The 21,979-nt window shown below is 39.3% G+C and overlaps 1 protein-coding gene across 1 annotated transcript in view; it reads left to right on the top strand.

Moving 5' to 3' along the window:
* Positions 1-21,979, top strand: part of GUCY2F (guanylate cyclase 2F, retinal) — a 105,745-nt gene that overhangs the window by 58,340 nt on the left and 25,426 nt on the right. The window contains exons 9-11 of the mRNA XM_011984530.1: positions 11,030-11,206; positions 15,729-15,885; positions 21,511-21,660. Coding sequence (XP_011839920.1) covers positions 11,030-11,206; positions 15,729-15,885; positions 21,511-21,660 — 484 coding nt within the window. The remainder of the gene's footprint in view (positions 1-11,029; positions 11,207-15,728; positions 15,886-21,510; positions 21,661-21,979) is intronic.

The raw sequence follows: 21,979 nt of genomic DNA on the forward strand, positions 1-21,979 counted from the left end.
TCTCTGTCTCTCTCCCTCCCCCCAGTCCAAGATTCTGGGTTTAAGCCTATGATCCATTTTGAATTACTTTTTGTGTACAGACTGAGACAATGATTAAGGTTCAGTTTTTGCATATAGATACCCAGGGTTCCAGTAACAATTGTTTTTAAAAAGCTTTCCATTGAATTAATGTTGTAACTTGGAGAAAAATTAACTGACTATGTATGTGTGCATATATTTTTGGAGTCTCTGTTCTGTTTCCTTCACTCATTAGTGTAACCATAATGCCAATATCACACTCCCTTGGTTCTCATAACTATAGAGTACCTCCTAAAGTCAAGTGGTGTAAGCCTCTAACTTTTTTTTTTCAAGATTGTTTTGGACATTGTAAATTCTTTAAATTTAAAATAAATTTTGAAATCAGCCTGTCTATTACTTCCACAAGGCTTTCTGTAAGTTTTGATGGGGATTGCAATGAATTTATAGAGACATTTAGGCAAAATGGATGTCTTAACAATACTGAGTCTTTCAGTCCATTAATGGGGTATATGTCACCATTTATTTAAGTTTTCTTTACTTTTTTCTTATCAAAGTTTTGATACTATTATACAAGTTGAGTAGAAATGGTAACAGCAGACATCTTTGCCTTGTTCCTGGCCTTAGAGGAAAAGGAATCAATGTTTTATTTTTAGGTTTGATGTTACCTGAAAGTTTTTCACATTTCTGCATTTCTGTGATTCTTTTAATCATAAAGAGGTTTTATATTTATATTGCTACCTATTGCAATTATTCTATGGTTTTGCTCTTTCATTCTGTTAATGTGGTGAATTACATCATTTTTAAAAGAAATATTAAGCACATCTTAATATTCCCAGGATGAATTCCACTTGGTCACGATAGATTATCTTTTTTAATATATTGGTAGACGATATTTGCTAATCTTTTAAAAGAATTTTTGCATCTATGTTTTTAAGAAGAATTAGTCTATACTTTTAATGTTTGTCAGCGTTATGTTTGGCTTCATAAAACAAGTTTGGACATCTTTGTCTTTTTCTGAGAGTTTGTGTAAGACTGGTATTATTTATTATTAAATTTTTAAATAAATTTCATCAATAAAATCATTTGGTCCTTGGATTTTCTTTGTGGGGATGTTTTTGAAAACAAATTCAATTTCTTCGCTAAATATAGGGCTGTTAGGATTACTATTTCATATTGTGCCAAGTTTAATAAGTTGTGTTTTTCAAGAAATGTCAAATTCGTTATTGACTTTATTAGCATAAAATTGTTTATAAATTCCTCTATAACCTTACTGATATCTGTATGATATGTAGTGATACCATATCTTTCATTCTAGATATTAATAATTTTTTCTTTTTCTTTTTTTCTTGATCAGTCTTCTTAGAGATTTATTAAATTTATTACTTTTGTTTTAAAGAACAATGTTTCGATTTTGTTAATTTTCTCTACATTTTGATTGTTTTCTATTTTTGTGATCTCTGCCCTTATGTTATTTCTTTCTGCTTATTTTTGGTTTATTCATTCTTATTTTTTGAACATTCTTTCTTTTTAATTTAAATGACATATTTACATTTAAGCTCCGCTGTAGCTGCATCCCACAAAATTTTATACGTTACATTTTCATTGACCTTTCAGCTTGAAATAATTATAATTTCATTATTCTTTTTTGACTCATGTATTATTTTGAAATATATGCTTAATTACCAAATATTTGTGGCCCTTCTGGATACCATAATTAATAGATTTCTCATTTAATTCTGTTGTGGTCAAAGAATATTATCTGCAAATTTAATCTTGAAATGTATCAAAAACATTGGCTATAGCCAAGCATGTGGTCTATGTTGGTGAACATTCCACATACTTTGAAATTAATGCACATTGTACAGTTGTTTGGTGTAGAATCCTATCAATATCAATTAGGTCAAGATGGTTGATAGTGTGATTCAGATCTTCTATATCCTTACTGCATTTTTGTCAATATGTTTTATCAATTACCATAAAATTTTCCTATTTTCTAATTCTGTGAGTGTTTTCTTCAGGTGCATTGAAGTTCTATTATTAAGTACATCTAGCAAATGTTTAACAACAGGCTTTCTGAAAAAGATCCCTAATTTGGAGCATTTCCTGATTTCTGTGCTGTAAGTACCTCCATTGTAACTAATTTGGGACTACCCATGTGATGTCATTGAACACAGAGATGGTAAGAAATATGCAAAATATTCTTCTTATGATCCAGCACATCTTTGTACATATACATTTTATTATTATGTCTTGATTATTTTATCATTATGAAATGTCCCTCTTTATGTCTGATAATACTTATTTTCTTGATTTCTATTTTCTCCAATAATGACATAGCCAATTTAGCTTTCTGATTAGTTTTTACGTGATTCACTTTTTCTGTACTTTTTCTTTCAATGCATTTGTGTCTTTGGATTACTGTTCATCTTATTTAGGGAGCAGGCATTTGGTTCTTTCTTTTTATCTCCCCATTCTGCAATCTGTCTTCTAATTGAAATGTTTAGGCTACTTACATTTAAGGCACTTATTGACATAGTTGGATTTCTCATCATCTATTTTGCTATATGTTCTCTATTTGACTCATCTATGTCTCTGTTTGTTCCTTTGTTTCCCTTTTCTTGCTTTCCTTTGGGCTAAAAGTGTTTTTCATATATTCCATTTTGTTTCCTATATTGGCATTTTAGCGATACATTTTTGCACTTTTTAATGACTGTTCTAGGAATTGCTTAAATGCATCTTGAATTTATCACAAACTACTCAGAATTAATATTCCACTTCTTTACCTAAAACATAGGAAATTTGTAACAGCAGTGTCCCATTTACTAGCCTACTATTCTTTGCTCTATTATTATCATATATATACCTACATTTATTGTGAACCATATAATATAGTGTTAAAATTTATTTTAAGCATTCATATGCATTCCATACAAATTAAGAGAATGAAATAAAAATATATTCTGTTATATTTATCAACATATTTACTCTTTCTGATAACTTTAATTATTTCCTAATAGAGCCAAGTTACCATTTAGCATCTTTTCTCTTCAACCTGAAGATCCTCCCCCTAGGCATTACTTGTATTGCAGGCCTGCTGATGACAAATTTTCTGTTTTCGTCTATTTGATAATGTCTTCAATTTTGAATGATACTTATGCTTGGTACAGAATTATCAGTTGATAGCTGCATTTATTTTCTTTTGGCATATTAAATATTTCGTTTCATTTTTTTTTTGTATTTCTTTGTTTCTGATGAGAAGTCAGCCATTATTCATTCTTTGTATGTAGTGTGTACTGTTTTTCTCTGACTACTTTCAAAAGTTTATTATCATAGTTCAGGGTTTTGACTGTTAAATGTCTAGATATTGCTTTCTTTGTATTTAATCTCTTTGGTGGGTCACTGAACTTCTTAGATTTTAAGCTCATCTTTGGATTGTAGGAGTTTGAATATGATGTATGTAGGGCATTTTCTTTGTGTTTATTCTGTTTGGAGTTCAATGAGCTCCTTAGAATTTTAAGTTGATGTCTTTTACTAAATTCACAAAGGTTTTGACCACTATTTCTATAAAAATTGTTTTGCCCCATTTTCTTTATATCCTTCTAGAACTCAAGTTACTTATGTGTTAGTCTGTTTGATATTGTCCCACTTATCCTTTTTCCCTCTGTTTTTCAGATTAGGTATTTTTTTATTGATCTCTCCTCAAGCTCATTACTCTTATGTCATTTCCTAAGTCCACCTAGCAAAATTTTTTACTTCAGTTATTATATTTTCCAGCTATATAGTTTTCAATTGGTTCATATTCATAGTTTCTTTTTCTCTGCCATGTTCTATACCCATATATTCATTTTGCATATGTTGTCCTTTAAATCTTCCAATATATTTATAAAATCTGTGTTAAAGGCCTTTTCTGCTAATCACAACATTTGTGTCATTTTGAGATTAATTTCTATTGACTTTTTTTTAGCCTGAGTATGGGTCACATTTTTTCTATTTCTTTGTACATCTAAGGTTTTTTGGTTCATTACTGAATATTATGAATAATACATTTTAGAAACTCTGGATTCTGTGGTGTTGCTCTGAAGAACTGTTTTTTTTATTCTTGGAGGTAAATCCAAATTTTACTCATTTTAGTTGTCTTTCAAATATAGTTCTACCACCATTTCTGCTTTCAGTCACTCTCCACTGTCTCAGGTTTTTAGAATATTTGATTCATATTTTATAGGTTTCTTTGTCTACTGAGTATTTAAAGACATTGTTCAATTGTCTTCTGACTTTGTTCTGCATTCCCAAATATCTAATATTTTTTATTTTATGCTAGATATTTTATGTAAATAAACTGTAGAAGCTCCAGGTCATATGTTCTACCAGCAAGGATTTTTCTCTTTTCATTTGTTAGGTGGATTGGGTAAGGAACTAATCACATTAATCGAATCAAAGATTGAGCTGGATTGAAGCTGTGTTGCAGTTTTAGTTAGACTCAGTCCACCACAAATTCTACTGTTTCTCAGGCATATCTTTCCAAGAGTCTACAAGTCTGTCTCCTCCACTTTGAAAGATTGGGATATTCAGACTGTACTTCATAACCTTTTTCCTTTACTCTCAATCCATGCTGCTTCCAAATTTGGCAAATTTCTTGAGGAAGACACCAACCGAATGTTTGCCGCAGGCCCTATTTCTTCAGTGAGACTTTGTCTCCTAAATATCGGAAAACTACAGAAGATCTCAAACAATTTTATAGAAGCTTTCTAGTCTCCTCTATAGCCCCCAGACTCAGAAAATATGCTGTGGGGAGAAAATTAGCTCACATTTAGGTCTCCTGAAATTTATTAATTGTGATACCAGTCTTCCACAATTGCCAAAAGCATTACCAGGTTTTGCATTTTCCCAGCAAATTCTTTCTGTTAAACTAAGCCCAATCTTCGACTTGTGCTGGAAATCAGCAAATGTCCTCAGGGAAGAAAATGGCTGACAACAGCCTGGTTATCTTAGAAGGGCTCTTGCATCTTTGAATTTTAGATTATTTTTTTTTGCACCTGCATATCCCCAGTGGTTTTTTAAAAATATATTTTTTTCAATTTTTCTAGTTGTTAAAAGCTGTAGCATCAGGAATGGTGGTCTGCCATGACCTACTACACCCTACTTGGTATTCAATGTCCCTATAATCATTTTTAATATAAATAAATAGCAACTTAAAATGACATATTACATTCTGTATAATCTGGCTCTTCCCTGTCTCTTCAGTCTTATATCACCGTCATATTTCCTTCAACCACTCTGCTTAAGGCACACTGGCGTTTACTTAGTCTTTGGATTATGATATGCTCCCAGCACAAAGCCTTTACCTGTACTATTACAATCCCTCAAATACTTTTCCTTCGCTGCTTTGCATGGTTTAATCCACTCATCTTTTAACTCCCAGATCAATTCTCACTTCCCGTGAGCCCTGTCCCAACTTCTCTGATTGGTCAAAGCCCCAATTATACATACTCACATTATGTAACTCTCCTCCATAGGACTTGTCAGAGTCACAAATTTTGTATCATTGTGTAATCATCTGGTTAAAACAAGAGGTCAGAAACCATGTAACATTTTGTTCATCATTTGTCCCCAGTCTTTCTCTCAGGACCTGGAAAATAATAGGTACTAAAAAACTTTGTTAAATGAATAAAATATTGCTAGTGGGAAATATAGGATCAGAAGTCTTTCACTAGTACCTGGTTAATGTGTTCTATATGACAATTGACCTCTGGGTGTTAGATAGTGGGTAGGTTGATCCAGGGATAGGAGGTCTTGAACAATAGCTCTTTACAACAAAATAAAAATAAAAATAAATGCAGGAAACGGACATGAATCACCAATTAACTCATGGAGGTAGAAAATTTTCTTGTTGAGGCCACGCACACTGTCTGGTGCCTGTAATCCCAGCACTTTGGGAGGCCAAGGTGGGCGGCTCACCTGAGGTCAGGAGTTCGAGACCAGCCTGGCCAACATGGTGAAACCCTGTCTCTACTAAAAATACAAAAATTAGCTGAGCATGGTGGCACGCACCAGTAACCCCAGCTATTTGGGAGGCTGACGCACGAGAATCACTTGAACTGGGAGGTGGTTGTGGCAGTGAGCTGAGATCGTGCCATTGCACTCCAGCCTAGGTGACAGAGTGAGACTCTGTCTCAAAACAACAACAACAACAACAACAACAAAGGAAAAAGAAAAAAAGAAAAAAAGAGAACATTTTCTTGTCAAAATAGTCAGCAATTGCTGATATAGTTGTGGGTGAGCACCTATGTGGAGAAGGACATTTTCATAAAGGTATACATACCCACCTCTAGGATGAAATTTCAGCTGCTGTGGAAGAGGGACACGGAGAGATTAATTCTGGTGTTATGACATCCTAGGAACTTTTTTCAAGTGGGTGAAGGAGTCTTTCAGATAATTTAGGTCAGTATTTGACTTAGGAACAGATGTCTCTGGTGGCTGTATGCTTAAAGGTGTCATGTCACACTTTGGGAGTCCAAGGCGAGTAGATCACTTGAGGTCAGGAGTTCGAGACCAGCATGGCCAACATGACGAAACCCCGTCTCTACCAAAAATATGAAAAATGAGCTGGGTGTAGTGGCATGCACCTGTAATCTCGGCTACTCAGGAGGCTGAGGCAGGACAATCGCTTGAACCCAGGAGGCAGAGGTTGTAGTGAACCGAGATCGTGCCACTGCACTCCAACTAGGTGACAGAATGAGACTCTGTCTCAAAAAAAAAAAAAGAAAAAAAAAAAGAAAAAAAAAGATGTCATGTCAAATATGAAGCTAACAAAATCCTTGAGAGACAGGACACATTCAACTCTTAAACATTTGATGGTAGCCAGCCAGATAGGTATTATGGAAGAGGTAAAGTACATGTCTACCCGGTAAATGTTCATCTTGCTAAAGCTGATGTTGCAAACTTTCTCTGCGTCCTGAGGTTGTCCAGAATCTTGGTAGGACATGACTGCATATAGGCATCTACCTGCTCCTTATACGGGATCTTCTCTATTGGTTACAGCTGAGGATAGATGCATATAAAGATCTATCAAAGATCTAGACAGAATTTTTCCCATGCTAGTACCATTAGTGTAATGCTAGATGCTTTAACAAATAGACCTTCAAATACGTAATGTCTCAAACACAGCAGAAGTTTAATTTTCACCCAAATAACAGCACAAGGTGGATATTCTTGTACTGTTGGCAGGTGACTCTCTTCCAATATCATGACTCAGGGACCCAGGCTATAACCATCTCATGGCTCTGCTATGTCTTAGGGCCGTATCATCATCTGCATTCATCCATAGAAGTGGGAAAATAATATGGAAGAGGGTATAAAAGCCTTAGCCTAGAAATGGCACATATCACTTCCTCTCCCATTTAATTGCCTAGAGGAAGTGGCATATATTGGTTCCTCTTCTATTCCATTGCTTGGAATTCAGTCATATGGCTACACTTAGCTCCAAGAAAGACTGGAAAATATGGATTAGCTCTCTGCCCAAGAAGAAGAGAAAATAGATTTGTGTTGAACAGCTAGTAGTATTGAATATGACAACTTTTTACTTTTTCTTCCAACAGAGTTCCAGAGCCCAGTAATTTTGGCTGCTTGCTTCATAAGAAAATAGAACTTTAGGAGCAGTGCCTATTTTGCTGTTTGTGGGCTGAGTTTCTGTCCACCTTAACTAGTTTAGGTTGCAGTGGATGAAGAGAATTGTCATGGGTGCCAAGCTCTTGTGCTTAGAAGGTAACCTTGGTGGTCAATAGCTGACATTCCCACCAGGGATAATTTAACATTTGCTTGTATCATATTCTAAGAGGCAAGCTCATATTCTAAGTCCTATAGTGTAATTCATCTCAATAAATGGGCCACCATCAGTTCAAGGTTCAAAATAGAATAATTCTTGATTTCATTCTTTCCTCCCCTCCCCACACAAGTCACGTGATTTATGGCTCCAAAATACATCTCAGATCTGCCTTTTGCTGTTCATTTACACTGTTACCATTCTAAGCCTATCTCTCTATTTAGATAGATATAGATATACATATCTGTGTAAACATACTTGTAAGTTTCTATAATTAATAAATTTTAATGGTGAAATTCACCAGACACTTTTCTTCATCTTACCTGACCTCTCTGGTATTTATCACACTTTCCTGAAATTCTTTCTGGCAGGCATTTTTCTCACTTTCCTGAAACTAATCCTGTGGTTTTAACGATATTGTTTTAAATAGGCTTTTCCCTACTTCCTGGCCTTTCTTCTAAGTCTTATTGCAGGCTGTTCTTCCTTTTCCCACCCTTCAAATGTTGATGTTTCCTTTTTCTCTTTTTCTTTATACTTTCCTTGGGTAATCTCATCTATTCCCACTGTTTTTACCTAAAATTTAATTGCTTACAATTCCCACATGTATTTATACTGGTCAGAACTCATTCCTGAGCTTCCAACTCTGACTATACAACTGTCTTTGAAATAGTTCTACCTTGATGTTCTGTAGGTACCTCATTCTCAATGTGTCTCCAACTGAATTTATCAGCCTTTCCACCACCAAATGTGCTTTTCCATCTGTCTTAGCTGAGATTACCCCAAATCTGAGCCTGAGATGGAAATTCTTGTTCAAATTTTTTATGGAGAAAATGCTTTCAAGTAAAGAGTGAGGCAAGTAGGATAGGACAGGGTAAAAGTTAAGCAAACATTTGATTTCAGCTGGAAACTAGCAATAGTATGATCTTATGGGGAAGTGCTGGAGTACAAGTTATACCATGAATCTTACCTTGAGGCTAGGAAGCTGGACTTTTGTACTGTCCTCAGTGAGTAAATTATTGCCTGAGGCCTGTGGGTGGGACCTAACCTCTCAGGTAAGGTGGCTCACCATTAATTTGTGCTCTAGGACAGTTTTTTTTTTTTTTTTTTAAATGGAGCAACTATGAGTTATCAGTCAACAGTCACAGCAGTTGGAGGATGCATGGTTAAAGGCTTATGTGTAGGGCACCAACATATCCACTATTACCTCATCCCTGAATTCCCTATATTAATATGTAGCACCACTGTCTACCCAGGTATCCAAGTAAAAATCTGGGAGTGATCATGGAGTCTTTTTTCCCCTCTCTCATCCCTCATTTAAGTAGTAATAATAATAAATGATAATTATTGAGTGCCCACAGTATAAATTTCAAATTCCATAGCATGGTTCATGAAGTCCCATGGGATGTGGCTCCTGTCTGTTTCTCCAGTCTGGTATTTAATATTCTCTTCCTTACACTCCATTCTGACCACCTAAACCTGTTGTGGATTTCTCAACATAATGTGCTATCACTCTCAACCCCTCTCATCATGTCATCGTCACCTGGTCAACTCTTACTTGTCCTTTGAGAGAGTCCACATATTACCTCCTTAGGGAAGCCTTCTCTGACTACCCTAGGGTGAATTAGATACTTAACATTTGAGCTCTCACAGCATCCCATGCCCCCATTTTTCAGAACACATTTCACAATGAAATACAATTGTTGGATTACTTGCCTATCACCCTTCATTGAATGTAAGCTTTTTCAGGACAGTGATGTTACCTTGTTTGTCTCTTTTTCTCTAGCATGCATTCCAGTGTCTTGGATGTTGTGAGCATGCACTAAATGCTTCTCACATTAGTGAAATAAAATGAATGAATGCAAAGAGAAAGTGTGGCCAAAATTCTAAATGTTTCTTCTGAAAAAAATTGTATAAGCTCTGGCCTGATGTTTATATAGGGAAACTATTTTAATAGGTGCTAGGTAGATGAGTATTCATAGAAAGACAATCTATTCTACATTTTACTGTATCATCTCTCTTTAGTCCTCTTGAGCCACTGAGTTCCATTCCAGAAAGTCCCAAAGGAATCAAGGAGAAAACTGCAGCTTCAGTTTCACTTATAATTATGCTAAAAGAGATCCCTTTCTGAAATTTTCCCCTTTGGCCATTAAATTTGTTTTCTATTGCTGCTGTAACAAATTAGTGCAAACAGTGGCTTAAAACATCACTGATTTATTATCCCACAGTTCTGTAGATCAGCAGTCAATGCCGACTCAGCTGGGTGTTTTGCTTGGCATCTCAAAATTCCAAAGTCAAGGTGTCAGTTGCACTGTGCTCTTATCTGGAGACCTGTGGCAGGGGTCAGGGCTGGGGTGAGGAGGAATCACTTCTAGGTTCCTTCAGGTTGCCTGCAGAATTCAGTTCAGTGGGGTCACAGGATCGATATATTAGTCCATTATCATGCTGCTAATAAAGACATACCTGAGACTGGGTAATTTATAAAGGAAAGAAGTTTAATGAACTCACACTTCCACATGGCTGGAGAGGGCTCACAATCATAGCGGAGGGTGAAGGGGAAGCAAGACACATTTTACATGGTGGCAGGCAAGATGACGTGTGCAGGGGAACTCCCCTTTATAAAACCATCAGATCTTGTGAAACTTATTCACTATCATGAGAACAGCATGGGAAAGACCTGTCCCCATGATTCAATTACCTCCCAGTGGGTCCCTCTCACAGTATGTGGGAATTATGGGAACTACAGTTCAAGATGAGATTTGGGTGGGGACACAGCAAAACCATATTAATTGAGGTCCCCACTTTCTTGCTGGGTGTCAGCTGAGGGTGGTTACCAGCTTCTAGAGGCTGCCCACGTTCTTTGGCTTATAGCCTCCTTCCCCCCATCTTCAAAGCCAACAATGGCCTGTTGAGTCCTCATATTTTGAATCTCTCTGACTTATCTTCTGCAGTCTTCTTTTGAAGCTTTTATGGGCTCATGTGATTAGATTAGTCTCACCCTGATAATCTCCTTTTTGTTGTATAACAAAACACAATCACAGGAGTAACACTAGGGGTTGGAGATCATGGGAGTCAAAATTCTGTCAACCACACAACCAATCATAAGAAGGGTCAAGAGAAAGTTATGTGCCCTCAACTCTGGTCCCCAGTTGAGACAGGACAGCTGTGACTCTCATTTCTCTCTCTCATTTCCAGATGAAGGACTTGCGTCATGAGAATATTAACCCTTTATTGGGTTTCTTCTATGATTCGGGGATGTTTGCCATTGTGACAGAATTCTGTTCCCGAGGGAGCCTAGAAGACATACTGACAAACCAAGATGTGAAACTCGACTGGATGTTTAAATCATCACTCCTGCTGGATCTCATAAAGGTTAATGGGAAGACTGAGGAAATCTTGGATTTTCTCTGTAGATTAGAACTTTAATGTTTTGGGATATTTTATCTTCCTTAGATTGTTGTGATCATTTCACTCCTTTCTGTATTAGTCCATATTCATGCTGCTGATAAAGACATACCTGAGACTGGGAAGAAAAAGATGTTTAATTGGACTTACAGTTCCACATGGCTGGGGAGGCCTCAGAATCATGGCAGGAGGTGAAAGGCACTTCTTATATGGTGGTGGCAAGAGAAAATGAGGAAGAAGCAAAAGTGGAAACCCCTGCCAAACCCATCAGATTTCATGAGACTTATTCACTATCATGAGAATAACACAGAAAAGACCAGCCCTCACAATTCAATTACCTTCCCCTGGGTCTCTCTCACAACATGTGGGAATTCTGGGAGATACAATTCGAGTTGAGATTTGGGTGGGGACACAGCCAAACCACATCACTCCATCCCTGGCCCCTCCAAATCTCATGTCCTCACATTTCAAAACCAATCATGCCTTCCCGATAGTCCCCCAAAGTCTTAACTCATTTCAGCATTAACCCAAAAGTCCACAGTCCAAAGTCTCATCTGAGACAAGGCAAGTCCCTTCTGCCTATGAGCCTGCAAAATCAAAAGCAAGCTAGTTACTTCCTAGATACAATGGGGGCACAGGTATTAGGTAAATACAGCTGTTCTAAATGGGAAAAATTGGCCAATACCAAGGGGTTACAGGGCCCATGCAAGTCCGAAATCCAGTGGGGCAGTCAAATTTTAAAGCTCCAAAATGATCTCCTTTGACTTCAGGTCTCACATCCAGGTCACGCTGATGCAAGAGGTGGGTTTCCATGGTCTTGGGCAGCTCTGCCCCTGTGGCTTTGCAGGGTACAGCCTCCCTTCTGGCTGCTTTCATGGGCTAGCATTGAGTGTCTGTGACTTTTCCAGGTGTACAGTGCAAGCTGTCGGTGGATCTACCATTCTGGGGTCTGGAGGATGGTGGCCCTCTTCTCACAGCTCCACTAGGCAGTGCCCCAGTAGGAACTCTTTGTAGGGGCTCTGACCCCACATTTCCCTTCCGCAGTACCCTAGAAGAGGTTCTCCATGAGGGTCCTGCTCCTGCAGCAAACTTTTGCCTGGGCATCCAGGCATTCCTATATATCTTCTGAAATCTAGGCAGAGGTTCCCAAACCTCAGTTCCTGACTTCTGTGCACCTGCAGGCTCCACACCACATGGAAGTTGCCAAGGCTTGGGGCTTCTTCCCTCTGAAGCCACAGCCCAAGCCTTATGTTGGCCCCTTTCAGCCATGGCTGGAGCAGCTGGGACACAGGGAACCAAGTCCCTAGGCTGCACACAGTATGGGGACCCTGGGCCCAGCCCACGAAACCACTTTTTCCTCCTGGGCCTACAGGCCTGTGATGGGAGGGGCTGCCATGAAGGTCTCTGATGTGGCCTGGAGACATGTTCCCCATGGTCTTGTGGATTAACATTAGGTTCCTTGCAACTCATGCAGATTTCTGCAGCCAGCTTGAATTTCTCCTCAAAAAATAGGTTTTGCTTTTCTACTGCATTGTCAGGCTGCAAATTTTCTAAACTTTTATGCTGTGTTTCCCTTTTAAAACAATGCTTTTAATAGCACCCAAGTCACCTTTTGAATGCTTTGCTGCTTAGAAATTTCTTCTGCCAGATACCCTAAATCATCTCTCTCAAGTTCAAAGTTCCACAAATCTCTAGGGCAGGGGCAAAATGCCACCCGTGTCTTTGCTAAAACATAACAAGAGTCACCTTTGTTCCAGTTCCCAACAAATTACTCATCTCCATCTGAGACTACTTCAGCCTGGACCTTATTGTTCATCTCACTATCAGCATTTTTGTCAAAGCCATTCAACAGGTCTCTAGGAGGATCCAAACTTTCCCAAATTTTCCTGTCTTCTTCTGAGCCCTCCAAACTGTTCCAACCTCTGGCTGTTACCTAGTTCCAAAGTCGCTTCCACATTTTTGAGTATCTTTTCAGCAATGCCCCACTCCCAGTACCAACTTACTATATTAGTCCATTTTCATGCTGCTGATAAAGACATACCCAAGATTGGGAATAAAAAGAGATTTAATTGGACTTACAGTTGCACATGGCTGTGGAGGCCTCAGGTTCATGATGGGAGGCAAAAGGCACTTCTTACATGGCAGCAGGAAGAGAAAATGAGGAAGAAGCAAAAGTGGAGACCTTTGATAAACTCATCAGATCTCATGAGACTTATTCACTATCATGAGAATAGCATGGAAAAGACCAGCCCCCACGATTCAATTACATTCCCCTGGGTCCCTCCCACAATGCATGGGAATTCTGGAAAATACAATTCAAGTTGAGATATGGGTGGGGACCTAGTGAAACCATATCACTTTCCTTCCCAAGTTTTGCCCCCACCACCCTTCTCACAGTTCTTTTGTCCATATCTGTTATATGATACAGATACAGAAAAGGTTTGCCTGTCCTCTCCCCAATTTGAGGTCCAGATTTTTCTTTACTTCCTGTTGTCATTGAGCACTCTTCTGCCTTAAGCCGTCCTTTCTTTCATCCAATTTCTCTGCTTTGTGGATGTGAGAAAGTGCTCATTCCCAGATTATTTGGTGCTACTTAGCTCTACCTCCTAGTTTTCACCATTCCAAATGGTGGCTCAGTCTAGAACTAGGTGACAGGTCTTTACACACCATGGCTGTGTATGTGGAACTCAGTGCCACTGGAAAACCAAAAGACCAGTGGATCTATCAAGGATCACCTTTATTCTCTGAGCCAAAGACTCCTGACAGCCAAGGTAGGGTTCATAGATGAGTCCCATGGAGGAGTTTTTGGGGATCCCATGAATGCCACGGAATGATATGCAAATTGTGTATATGTGCATTTTTTACAGGGCTGATCTGCATAATCAATGACTTTTTGGGCTTCTTGCATATTGATCATAGTCTTGATCTTTTTCTGCTAGCCTAATCCTTTTTCAGGGGCCTTGAAAGGGAAAGACATTCTCTCATGCCAATTCCCTTTAAGATAGGTGTGATTAGCCTCCTTTTACAGAGACTCAGGGAGGCTAAATGAGGTACACGTTGTTATAGAGTGTCTGGCACATATAGTAGGTACTCAATAAATATTTCTCAGCCAACTATTAGGTGGTGGAGCTGATAATAAAATCCAAATCTCCTGATTCTTATTCTAGTACTTTTTCTGCTCACACTGTAAGCTAAGCCCAGTGAGTTAAGGGAGGAGCCTCTAAATGACCATCCTCTCAAGGCCATGATAAATGAAAAGCAACTGTTAGACAACATGGGGGGAATCTTGCCCACTGTAGACTCTACTCAGAAGTACTGAAGAGTGCAGACTATCCAAGAGCACAGGGTGAAAATAATTCCAAGTACAAAGGGGTGTCACACTGCAAAAGAGCCAGATACTTAAAAGGACTTTTAGCAAACAAAGTTCTGAAATGACTGGACTAGAATATAAATGTATGTATATGCAGAATGAATAAATCCATCTGAATGAGAGTCTTGGTCACATTTGAATACCTTGTAAAGGTTGCCAAGCAAGTGCAGAGATCAGTACTAGACAGCTTTCTTCTTTCTGGTTGCCTATTTTTAAATACAAAAATAATATATTAAATGTAAAACTCAAATGATATATATTAGAAAAATACATTTACTCAACCCTCTTTCTTCATACTCCCCCTCAAAGTTAACTACTGCTAACAATTTGGCAACCACCTTGTAATTAATTTCATGTGTATTTATATGCATTATAGCATTATAGATGACTTTTTTGTTTGTTAAATATACATGCTCTCACATAGTTCTGCAATTACTATATTTCACTTACTTGATGGCTTAGAGTTGTTTCTATGTCAGCCACATACAGGTCTATCTTATTCTTTTTAAGTGCTGTAGAATATTCCCTAGTGTGAATGTATCACACTCTAGCCAGTCCCTTATTGATATTTAGTGCATTTCTAATTATATACTATTATAAAAGCAAAGCTACAACAAGCCGTCTTATCTTTGTCTCTTTGTGTATACATGCAAGCATTTCTCTGGAGGAGAGGTAGAACCTCTGGATCATAGGGTACATATAGTTTAAATTTCGATAATTTTGATAGCTATTGCCAAACTGCCCATGCACAAGTTTGTCCCAGTTTCCATTCTTGCCAATAATGGGTGAGAGTGGGTTAGAACTTCTGGGGGAAATTCTCCAAATTCCTGGCAATTATATGTATATGGATGTATTCTGTATCTGAAATGTTAATAAATCTCCTAGTAACACGTAATTCTCTGTACACACAAGATAACATTCTTCACCAAAACATAAAATTTTGGAGCTACAAGGGATCTGAAAACTGACTCATGTTGTCAAAGGTTTACTTTGCCTGCATAGAAAACAGCTGAGTTCTGGATCATAATAACTCACGCCATTAACAATCTAAGAAATTGGTATTAAAAGCACAAAATAGTTAAATGAGTTGCTAAATAAATCCTGTTGTGTCATCTACAGGGCATGAAGTACTTACACCACAGAGAGTTTGTTCATGGGAGGCTAAAGTCTCGAAACTGTGTGGTAGATGGGCGTTTTGTACTAAAAGTGACAGATTATGGCTTTAACGACATCTTAGAAATGCTGAGACTCTCTGAAGGGGAATCTTGTGTGGAAGGTAAGCGATGAATTGTACCCTTCTGATGCACACGAGGTAACTCCAAAGTTCAAATGAAAATATGCACTGAATTAAAGCCTCAGGCTGATTTCAACTCTCCACTTTTGTTGAAAATCCAGACTCATTTCCAAGCCAAGGGACTTGAATGAAGTAGGCCCGCTGTAACTTCGGCCCAGCCTAGCTTTCTGAACAAAGCCAGTGTAATAATGTTCAGTTCCTGCTGTGGCAGGATTAGGCTGTATTGTTTGGAGACCCCAGCAGTCCCTGGAAAAACTTGCTGAGCACTAGGCACACAGTAGGTGCTCAATAAATACTTGTCAAGTTGAATGGAGGGTAATTTGGAAGCTGGACCCCCACAAAGTACATTTTAGAATGGGATGTCACTAGAGCATACCAGTACTGTCTCTGTCAGAGAGGAAGAATTGAGGAGTGATCTCTCAGCAAATAAATGCTCTATGGGTTATGTGGGAAGGCTTCAGGCAGAACTGTGGCCTTCTAGTGAATAAGTAGCCATTGCCTGTCTCAAAGTCAAATAAAAATATAGAGACAAATCTTTAAATGAAACATTTTATTTGGGAAAACAGTATTTCAATTTGTGGCATGCACATAGACCAGGGTGGTCCTTGGTATGTCCAAAGAACACAGAAAAGTTGGGGGTTCTATTGGAAAGAGAAACGTTATATATGTTTTTTAAAGAAAACTCATTGGCACTACCAAAGTTTTGGGGAGCAGGAAAGCTCCGATTGGTAAGTGATGGCCGTAGGTAAAACTAGTCTTAGAGTCATGGAAGTTTGTTTCATCAGCTACTAGGTAAAACTGATATTAAGATTATAGAAGGTCATTTCGGCATCTGGCTTGCAAGATTATCCCTGGGCAGACACTTGTACCCCAAGTGCTTTTCTTTTTCTCCTGTGGTCTCTGGACTCCAATTTAATTGGATGTAATAAGATAACTCCAGTTCATATCATCAATGTTCACACCAACAATGTCCATTTTGTGTTTTTGTCTTCTGTCTAGTGCACCAATGGTAGCACTAAACAATGCCTGTAGGAGTCATAACAGATCAAAGAAATAGGAGAAATCTGAGATGGAGGGTGGGTGGGTGAGAACCAGGGAGGAATGAGCAGCTAGATGAGAGAGAGAAAGAGGAAAAAAGAAAGAGAACAAACATGATGAAATACATATAGGAAATGTGGGCATTAAATGTTTTAACCAATATTGCAAGCATAAAGAAGAGAGATAGTGACACAAAAAGACAGAAAAGCAAACAGCCCAAAAAAGACAGAGAGAGAGAGAGAGAGAGAGATGCAAAACTACATCATATATCCATATTCTTAAAATTATCTTTGGCATAAGTTTTTAAACTGCTGACTTTACTACATAAAAGAAAAGAAGAATGAAAGACACATAGAGAGGGAGACACACATGCATAGACAGAGAATCCAGTCATTGGTGGTATCATCTTTGCTCTTTATAAGACTTGTGGGTTATTAAATTTAGGGAGTCGTCTAGTCCAATTCCCTCCTTTTACAGATGAGACAATTGAAACTCATGATTTCCTCCAAACCTGCAGTGACTTAGCAGCAGTTCTAGGACTTCAAATTCAGATTTTCTGAAGTCTGACCCCTATCCTGGAGACATGGCAAGTACTTAGCATTCTGTCAAAATCAATTCTCTATAAAACACAATACCTTGGGAGGCCGAGGCGGGCAGATCACGAGGTCAGGAGTTTGAGACCAGCCTGGCCAGCATGGTGAAACCCCATCTGTACTGAAAATACAAAAATTAGCCAGGCATGGTGGCACGCGTCTGTTATCCCAGCTACTTGGGAGGCTAAGGAAGGAGAATCGCTTGAGCCCGGGAGGTGGAGGTTGCAGTGAGCCAAGACTGTGCCACTGCACTCCAGCCTGGGTGACAGAATAAGACTCTGTCTCGAAAACAAACAAACAAACAAACAAACAACAATGCCTAGCTTCTCAGAGTTACGTTTAATTTCCAGATTGGCAGCTTTGAAACTTAAGAAAATCTAGTCTTAAGGTGGATAAAAGATAGCTGCAGGACTCTCTTTTCTGGTTTTGTGCTTCTGAGGGGACTATGTCTGTCTGTCTCTGTCTCTGTCTCTCCCTCTTATCATTTTACTCCATTCTCCAAATTGCAGTGGCAGTATGGATGGTCAGTCCATTCTTCACACACTGCAGCCAGAAGGAGCTTTCTAAACCACAAATCTGATCATGTTACAGCTGTGCCTAAATCTATTGAATGGCTTCCCATTGCTCTAAGGATAAAGTTCAAATTCCTTTACATGGTTTACGAGCTGAGCCCCGCATGGCCTGGAACTTGCTCACCTCCCATACTAACCACTCCCCCTCTGTCTTTATGCTCTGGCCATGCTGAACTCCTTCTAGTTGTTTATTTACCCCAGGCTGTCTCTTACTACCAAATCTCCACACAAGCTGTGTCCTCTGCCTGGGACACTCTTCTCTTCCCACTCTTTCATATACTCTTCTGGGTCTGGCTAAATTCTACTCCTTCTTCAGCATTCAACTTAAGTACCACTGCCTCAAGAGGCTTTCCATGACCCCTATGCTGGGCTAGGTTACCCTCTTTATGATCCTTCAGGGCCCTGAACTTTGTTGTGAGACCATAGTCCATTAGCATTACTCATTCAATTAGCCTTCTCTCCCCCCACCCAAACTACAAGCTCTGTGGGGGCAGGAAACAGGTTTGCCTCTCTCAGTGCCTTTCATAGTTCCTGATAGAATATTTGTTGAATCAACAAAAGAACAAAATAAAATGAAATAAAGGAACTTGTCTTCCTACCTTAGATGATGAGGCTAAAAGAATCTTATAATTGAAAGGCCATTGGATGTCATCTGACTCAACTTCCATTTTATAGATAGGGAAGCCAAGGTTCAGAAAGGTAAGCTACTTAGTGGCCAACCTAAGATTTTGAACTCAGGTCTCTAGACTTCCAGTTCTGTGTTCTTTTATACTATACCGCAGTAGCTCTCCAAAGTCAATTCTATCGCCCTAGCAAAGCTCAGAGTTAATACTGGCTCCAGCAGATAAAAAACAAGCCAAAGTAATTTCTCTAGTTTTCTTGAGAGTTCAACTCTAATGGTAGTTAGTGGCTCTTACTTGGTTCTGGAGTGGAGATGAGGAAATGGGGGTGGGTTGTAAGTGTATTCATTACTGTCCACTTTCAATTATGTAAGTATAGTGCAGAAAAGCCTCATTATAGCCATTAACAACATACATGTAAGTGCTCTTTGGAAATACTATTTGGTAATGATTGTATTTAATCACCCAGCTTTTACCAGAGAGTTTTGCTCTCTTTTTCCATCTTGTGCTTTTAAATGTGCAGGGAGAAAGGATGTCAAAAAGAAGCAGCCACATGCCATTTTTCTTGCTGTCAAATATTCACCCTTGCACTCCTCTCCAAAACCATGGTGCCTAAAATCCCACAACCATAAATGTATTCCTTTGACATTCAGTCATTAAACTATCATTCATTGTTTTCCGTTTGATTTGTAAATATAAATCTTCCTAGGTAGGGAGACATAGGGGCAAAAATCACTATAGTGAGTGTGTTGGAGACTTTCATGGGTGTAGGTGAGTAGTGGATGGTGGGTGGAAGCTCAGAAGGGCCTGGTTGGGGGACAAAGGCTGGGGATGCTTAAAGAGCAAAGAGAGAAGATGGGTGCATGATTGGTGGTGAAGCTGGAATTTCTTATTTCACCATTTTGATCAGGATTGGCTGAAAATAAGAATTTCCATGGTGGAGTTCTCTTTCCTGGGTTTTGCTAACAAACCAAAAATAATATCTCACCTTTTACCCTTCTTCCTATTTCATAGTACTTTGTTTCTTGGACTCTCTTCCCAATACCCAAAATTTAACAAGATGAAAAGTTAGCCATTACTTTCCCCCTGATACCCTCACTCTTAGCAGATGTTTGTCTCCAGCCTCACTATCTAGATGTCACCTTGTTGTTTACTCCAACTCCCTCTCATTCTCAAGGCACAGGGAGCCTATCCTTAGCCCTGTCACTGCTTTCTCCATTGTAGCCTTCCAATGTTTCTGGTTCCCTGTGTTGCTGCTGCTACTCCCACCCCCATTTAGGCTCCTGTCACCTCACTACCTGCTCTAACTGCAATGACTTCCTAGCTGGTCTCCCTGATTCCAGCCTCTCTCCTTCAATCCAGCTTGTGCATGTTGCCAGATTAATCTTCCCCAACAGGGCTTTCATCAAATCCCTCTCCAGCTCCAGCACCCCTACTGCCTTTTGTATTCACTCCAAATGCCTTCATTTGGCTCTCAGGCCCTCTCACCTTCTGCTGCCATTCTTCCAGCCACCCGCCCTCCCCCACTTCATCAACCCCACTTCTCATTTCTCATTATTCCTTAACAGAGCGCTTCTCTTCAGCCAAGCTAATCTGCTTACCACCACCTCGCCCCCCCGCCGCAATTTGCTCCTTTCTGCCTCTTGTTCTTTTGCACATGCTGTTCTTTCTCCCTGAAAAGCCCTTACCTTCTCAGCTCCAGAAAGTTGCATCCTTGACCTTCCTAACAAGCACATTTAAAATTTAACTTTTCCAGGAAGTCTTCCTGGATTAATTTGCTCAGCTCAGTTTTTTTTTATTAGTTTGAACCTGATGAAATTGCCGATATCTAACTGTTTTTGATTCACAGAAATGGTAACTTTATATAATTCAATCTAAAACACTCTTCTTCTAGCTTTTGAGTACCATATTTCTATTGTTAAATTACATTTCTTTATATATTGCTTACAGTGCCCCCCCAAGAAAAATTTCTGACATTCTCGCTGCCATAAACTCTGAACGCAGAAATAGTCTTTTGTCCCTGATGGGGCCTGAAATGAAGCAGAGCACACGATGGGTGTTTGACTTTGACCTTTACTGGATTCATTTCCCTTTACTATATAGTGGCCCTCATCATTCCCTCTCTTTTATTGCAGTTAGGGGTGCATATGTCTGTGTTTCCTACTGGTCTGTGAACTCCTCAAGTTTGATTCATCTCTGGCACCACCTCTGCACCTAGCACAGTGTGTGGTACCTAGTAGACCGTCAATAAATATTTGCAGAACTGAGTTGAAGGAATTGTTGCACCTTTTTGCACTGCAAGGAACAGGAAGGTTGGTGTTCCTCTAATCCTTTTAGAGGAGACCTAGAGAAAGCAACTTGTGAATCTCTTAGCCCCAGCACAATCAAATTACCAGACACATATAGATCTCAGCAAACAACAAATCCATGGCAACCAGTGTGGTAGCACACTTGCCTTTCCCTGGAAACCTGCCAACTGCTACTTGCAGGCTCAAGAAAGCAAGCACCAGAGAATTTCTATACTTTTAGCTTCTGCGTCCTTTCCCACATTGCTGCTGTGTCTGCCTGCGTGGTTCTGGGGTGGAGAGAGTAGTATGTTTTCTCTGTTCATAATTCCTTAGAAGAATAGATTCAGACCTGGGGGGATGGGGGGCACTAGCATGGCAGTCTGTCTAATAAAAATATAAGGCAGTCAATGAAACAGTACCCTCTGAGCCCTTAAGGGCATTGCAGATGTCGTCAGTTAATCCTCCCTGCATTCATTACACAATGCTTTCTTTTTAGAGCTGCTGTGGACTGCCCCTGAACTGTTGAGAACCCCAAGAGGCGGCAGGTTAGGTTCTTTTGCAGGAGACGTCTACAGTTTTGCCATCATCATGCAAGAAGTGATGGTCCGGGGTGCCCCATTCTGCATGATGGATCTGCCTGCTCAAGGTAAGCGGGAGGTGAGAAAAGGGCCCCAGGGGTCCACCATGGCCGAGATCATCAGACCAACTCAGGCTGTCATGATTTTCCAGAAGAGTGTTAGTGCTAACAGCCTGATAGTCTGCAAGCAGCTCAAGTTATGTACAGATGGGACTTATAGCCAGACAGCTTTAGGCATCTGGAAGAAATTCCCCCACCCAGGAAGCTGGTCTTTTTTCAGACTGTGACATAAGCCAAGGGCCTACAGGACTGATGCCAATCCTTTTTTTTTTTTTTTTTCTTTTTAATTTCACAGTCCCCTCTACTCCTTTGAGACACTCTGCCAAGT

The sequence above is a fragment of the Mandrillus leucophaeus genome, unplaced genomic scaffold, assembly GCF_000951045.1.
Source record: "Mandrillus leucophaeus isolate KB7577 unplaced genomic scaffold, Mleu.le_1.0 Scaffold269, whole genome shotgun sequence".
In the NCBI taxonomy this organism is placed as follows: domain Eukaryota; kingdom Metazoa; phylum Chordata; class Mammalia; order Primates; family Cercopithecidae; genus Mandrillus; species Mandrillus leucophaeus.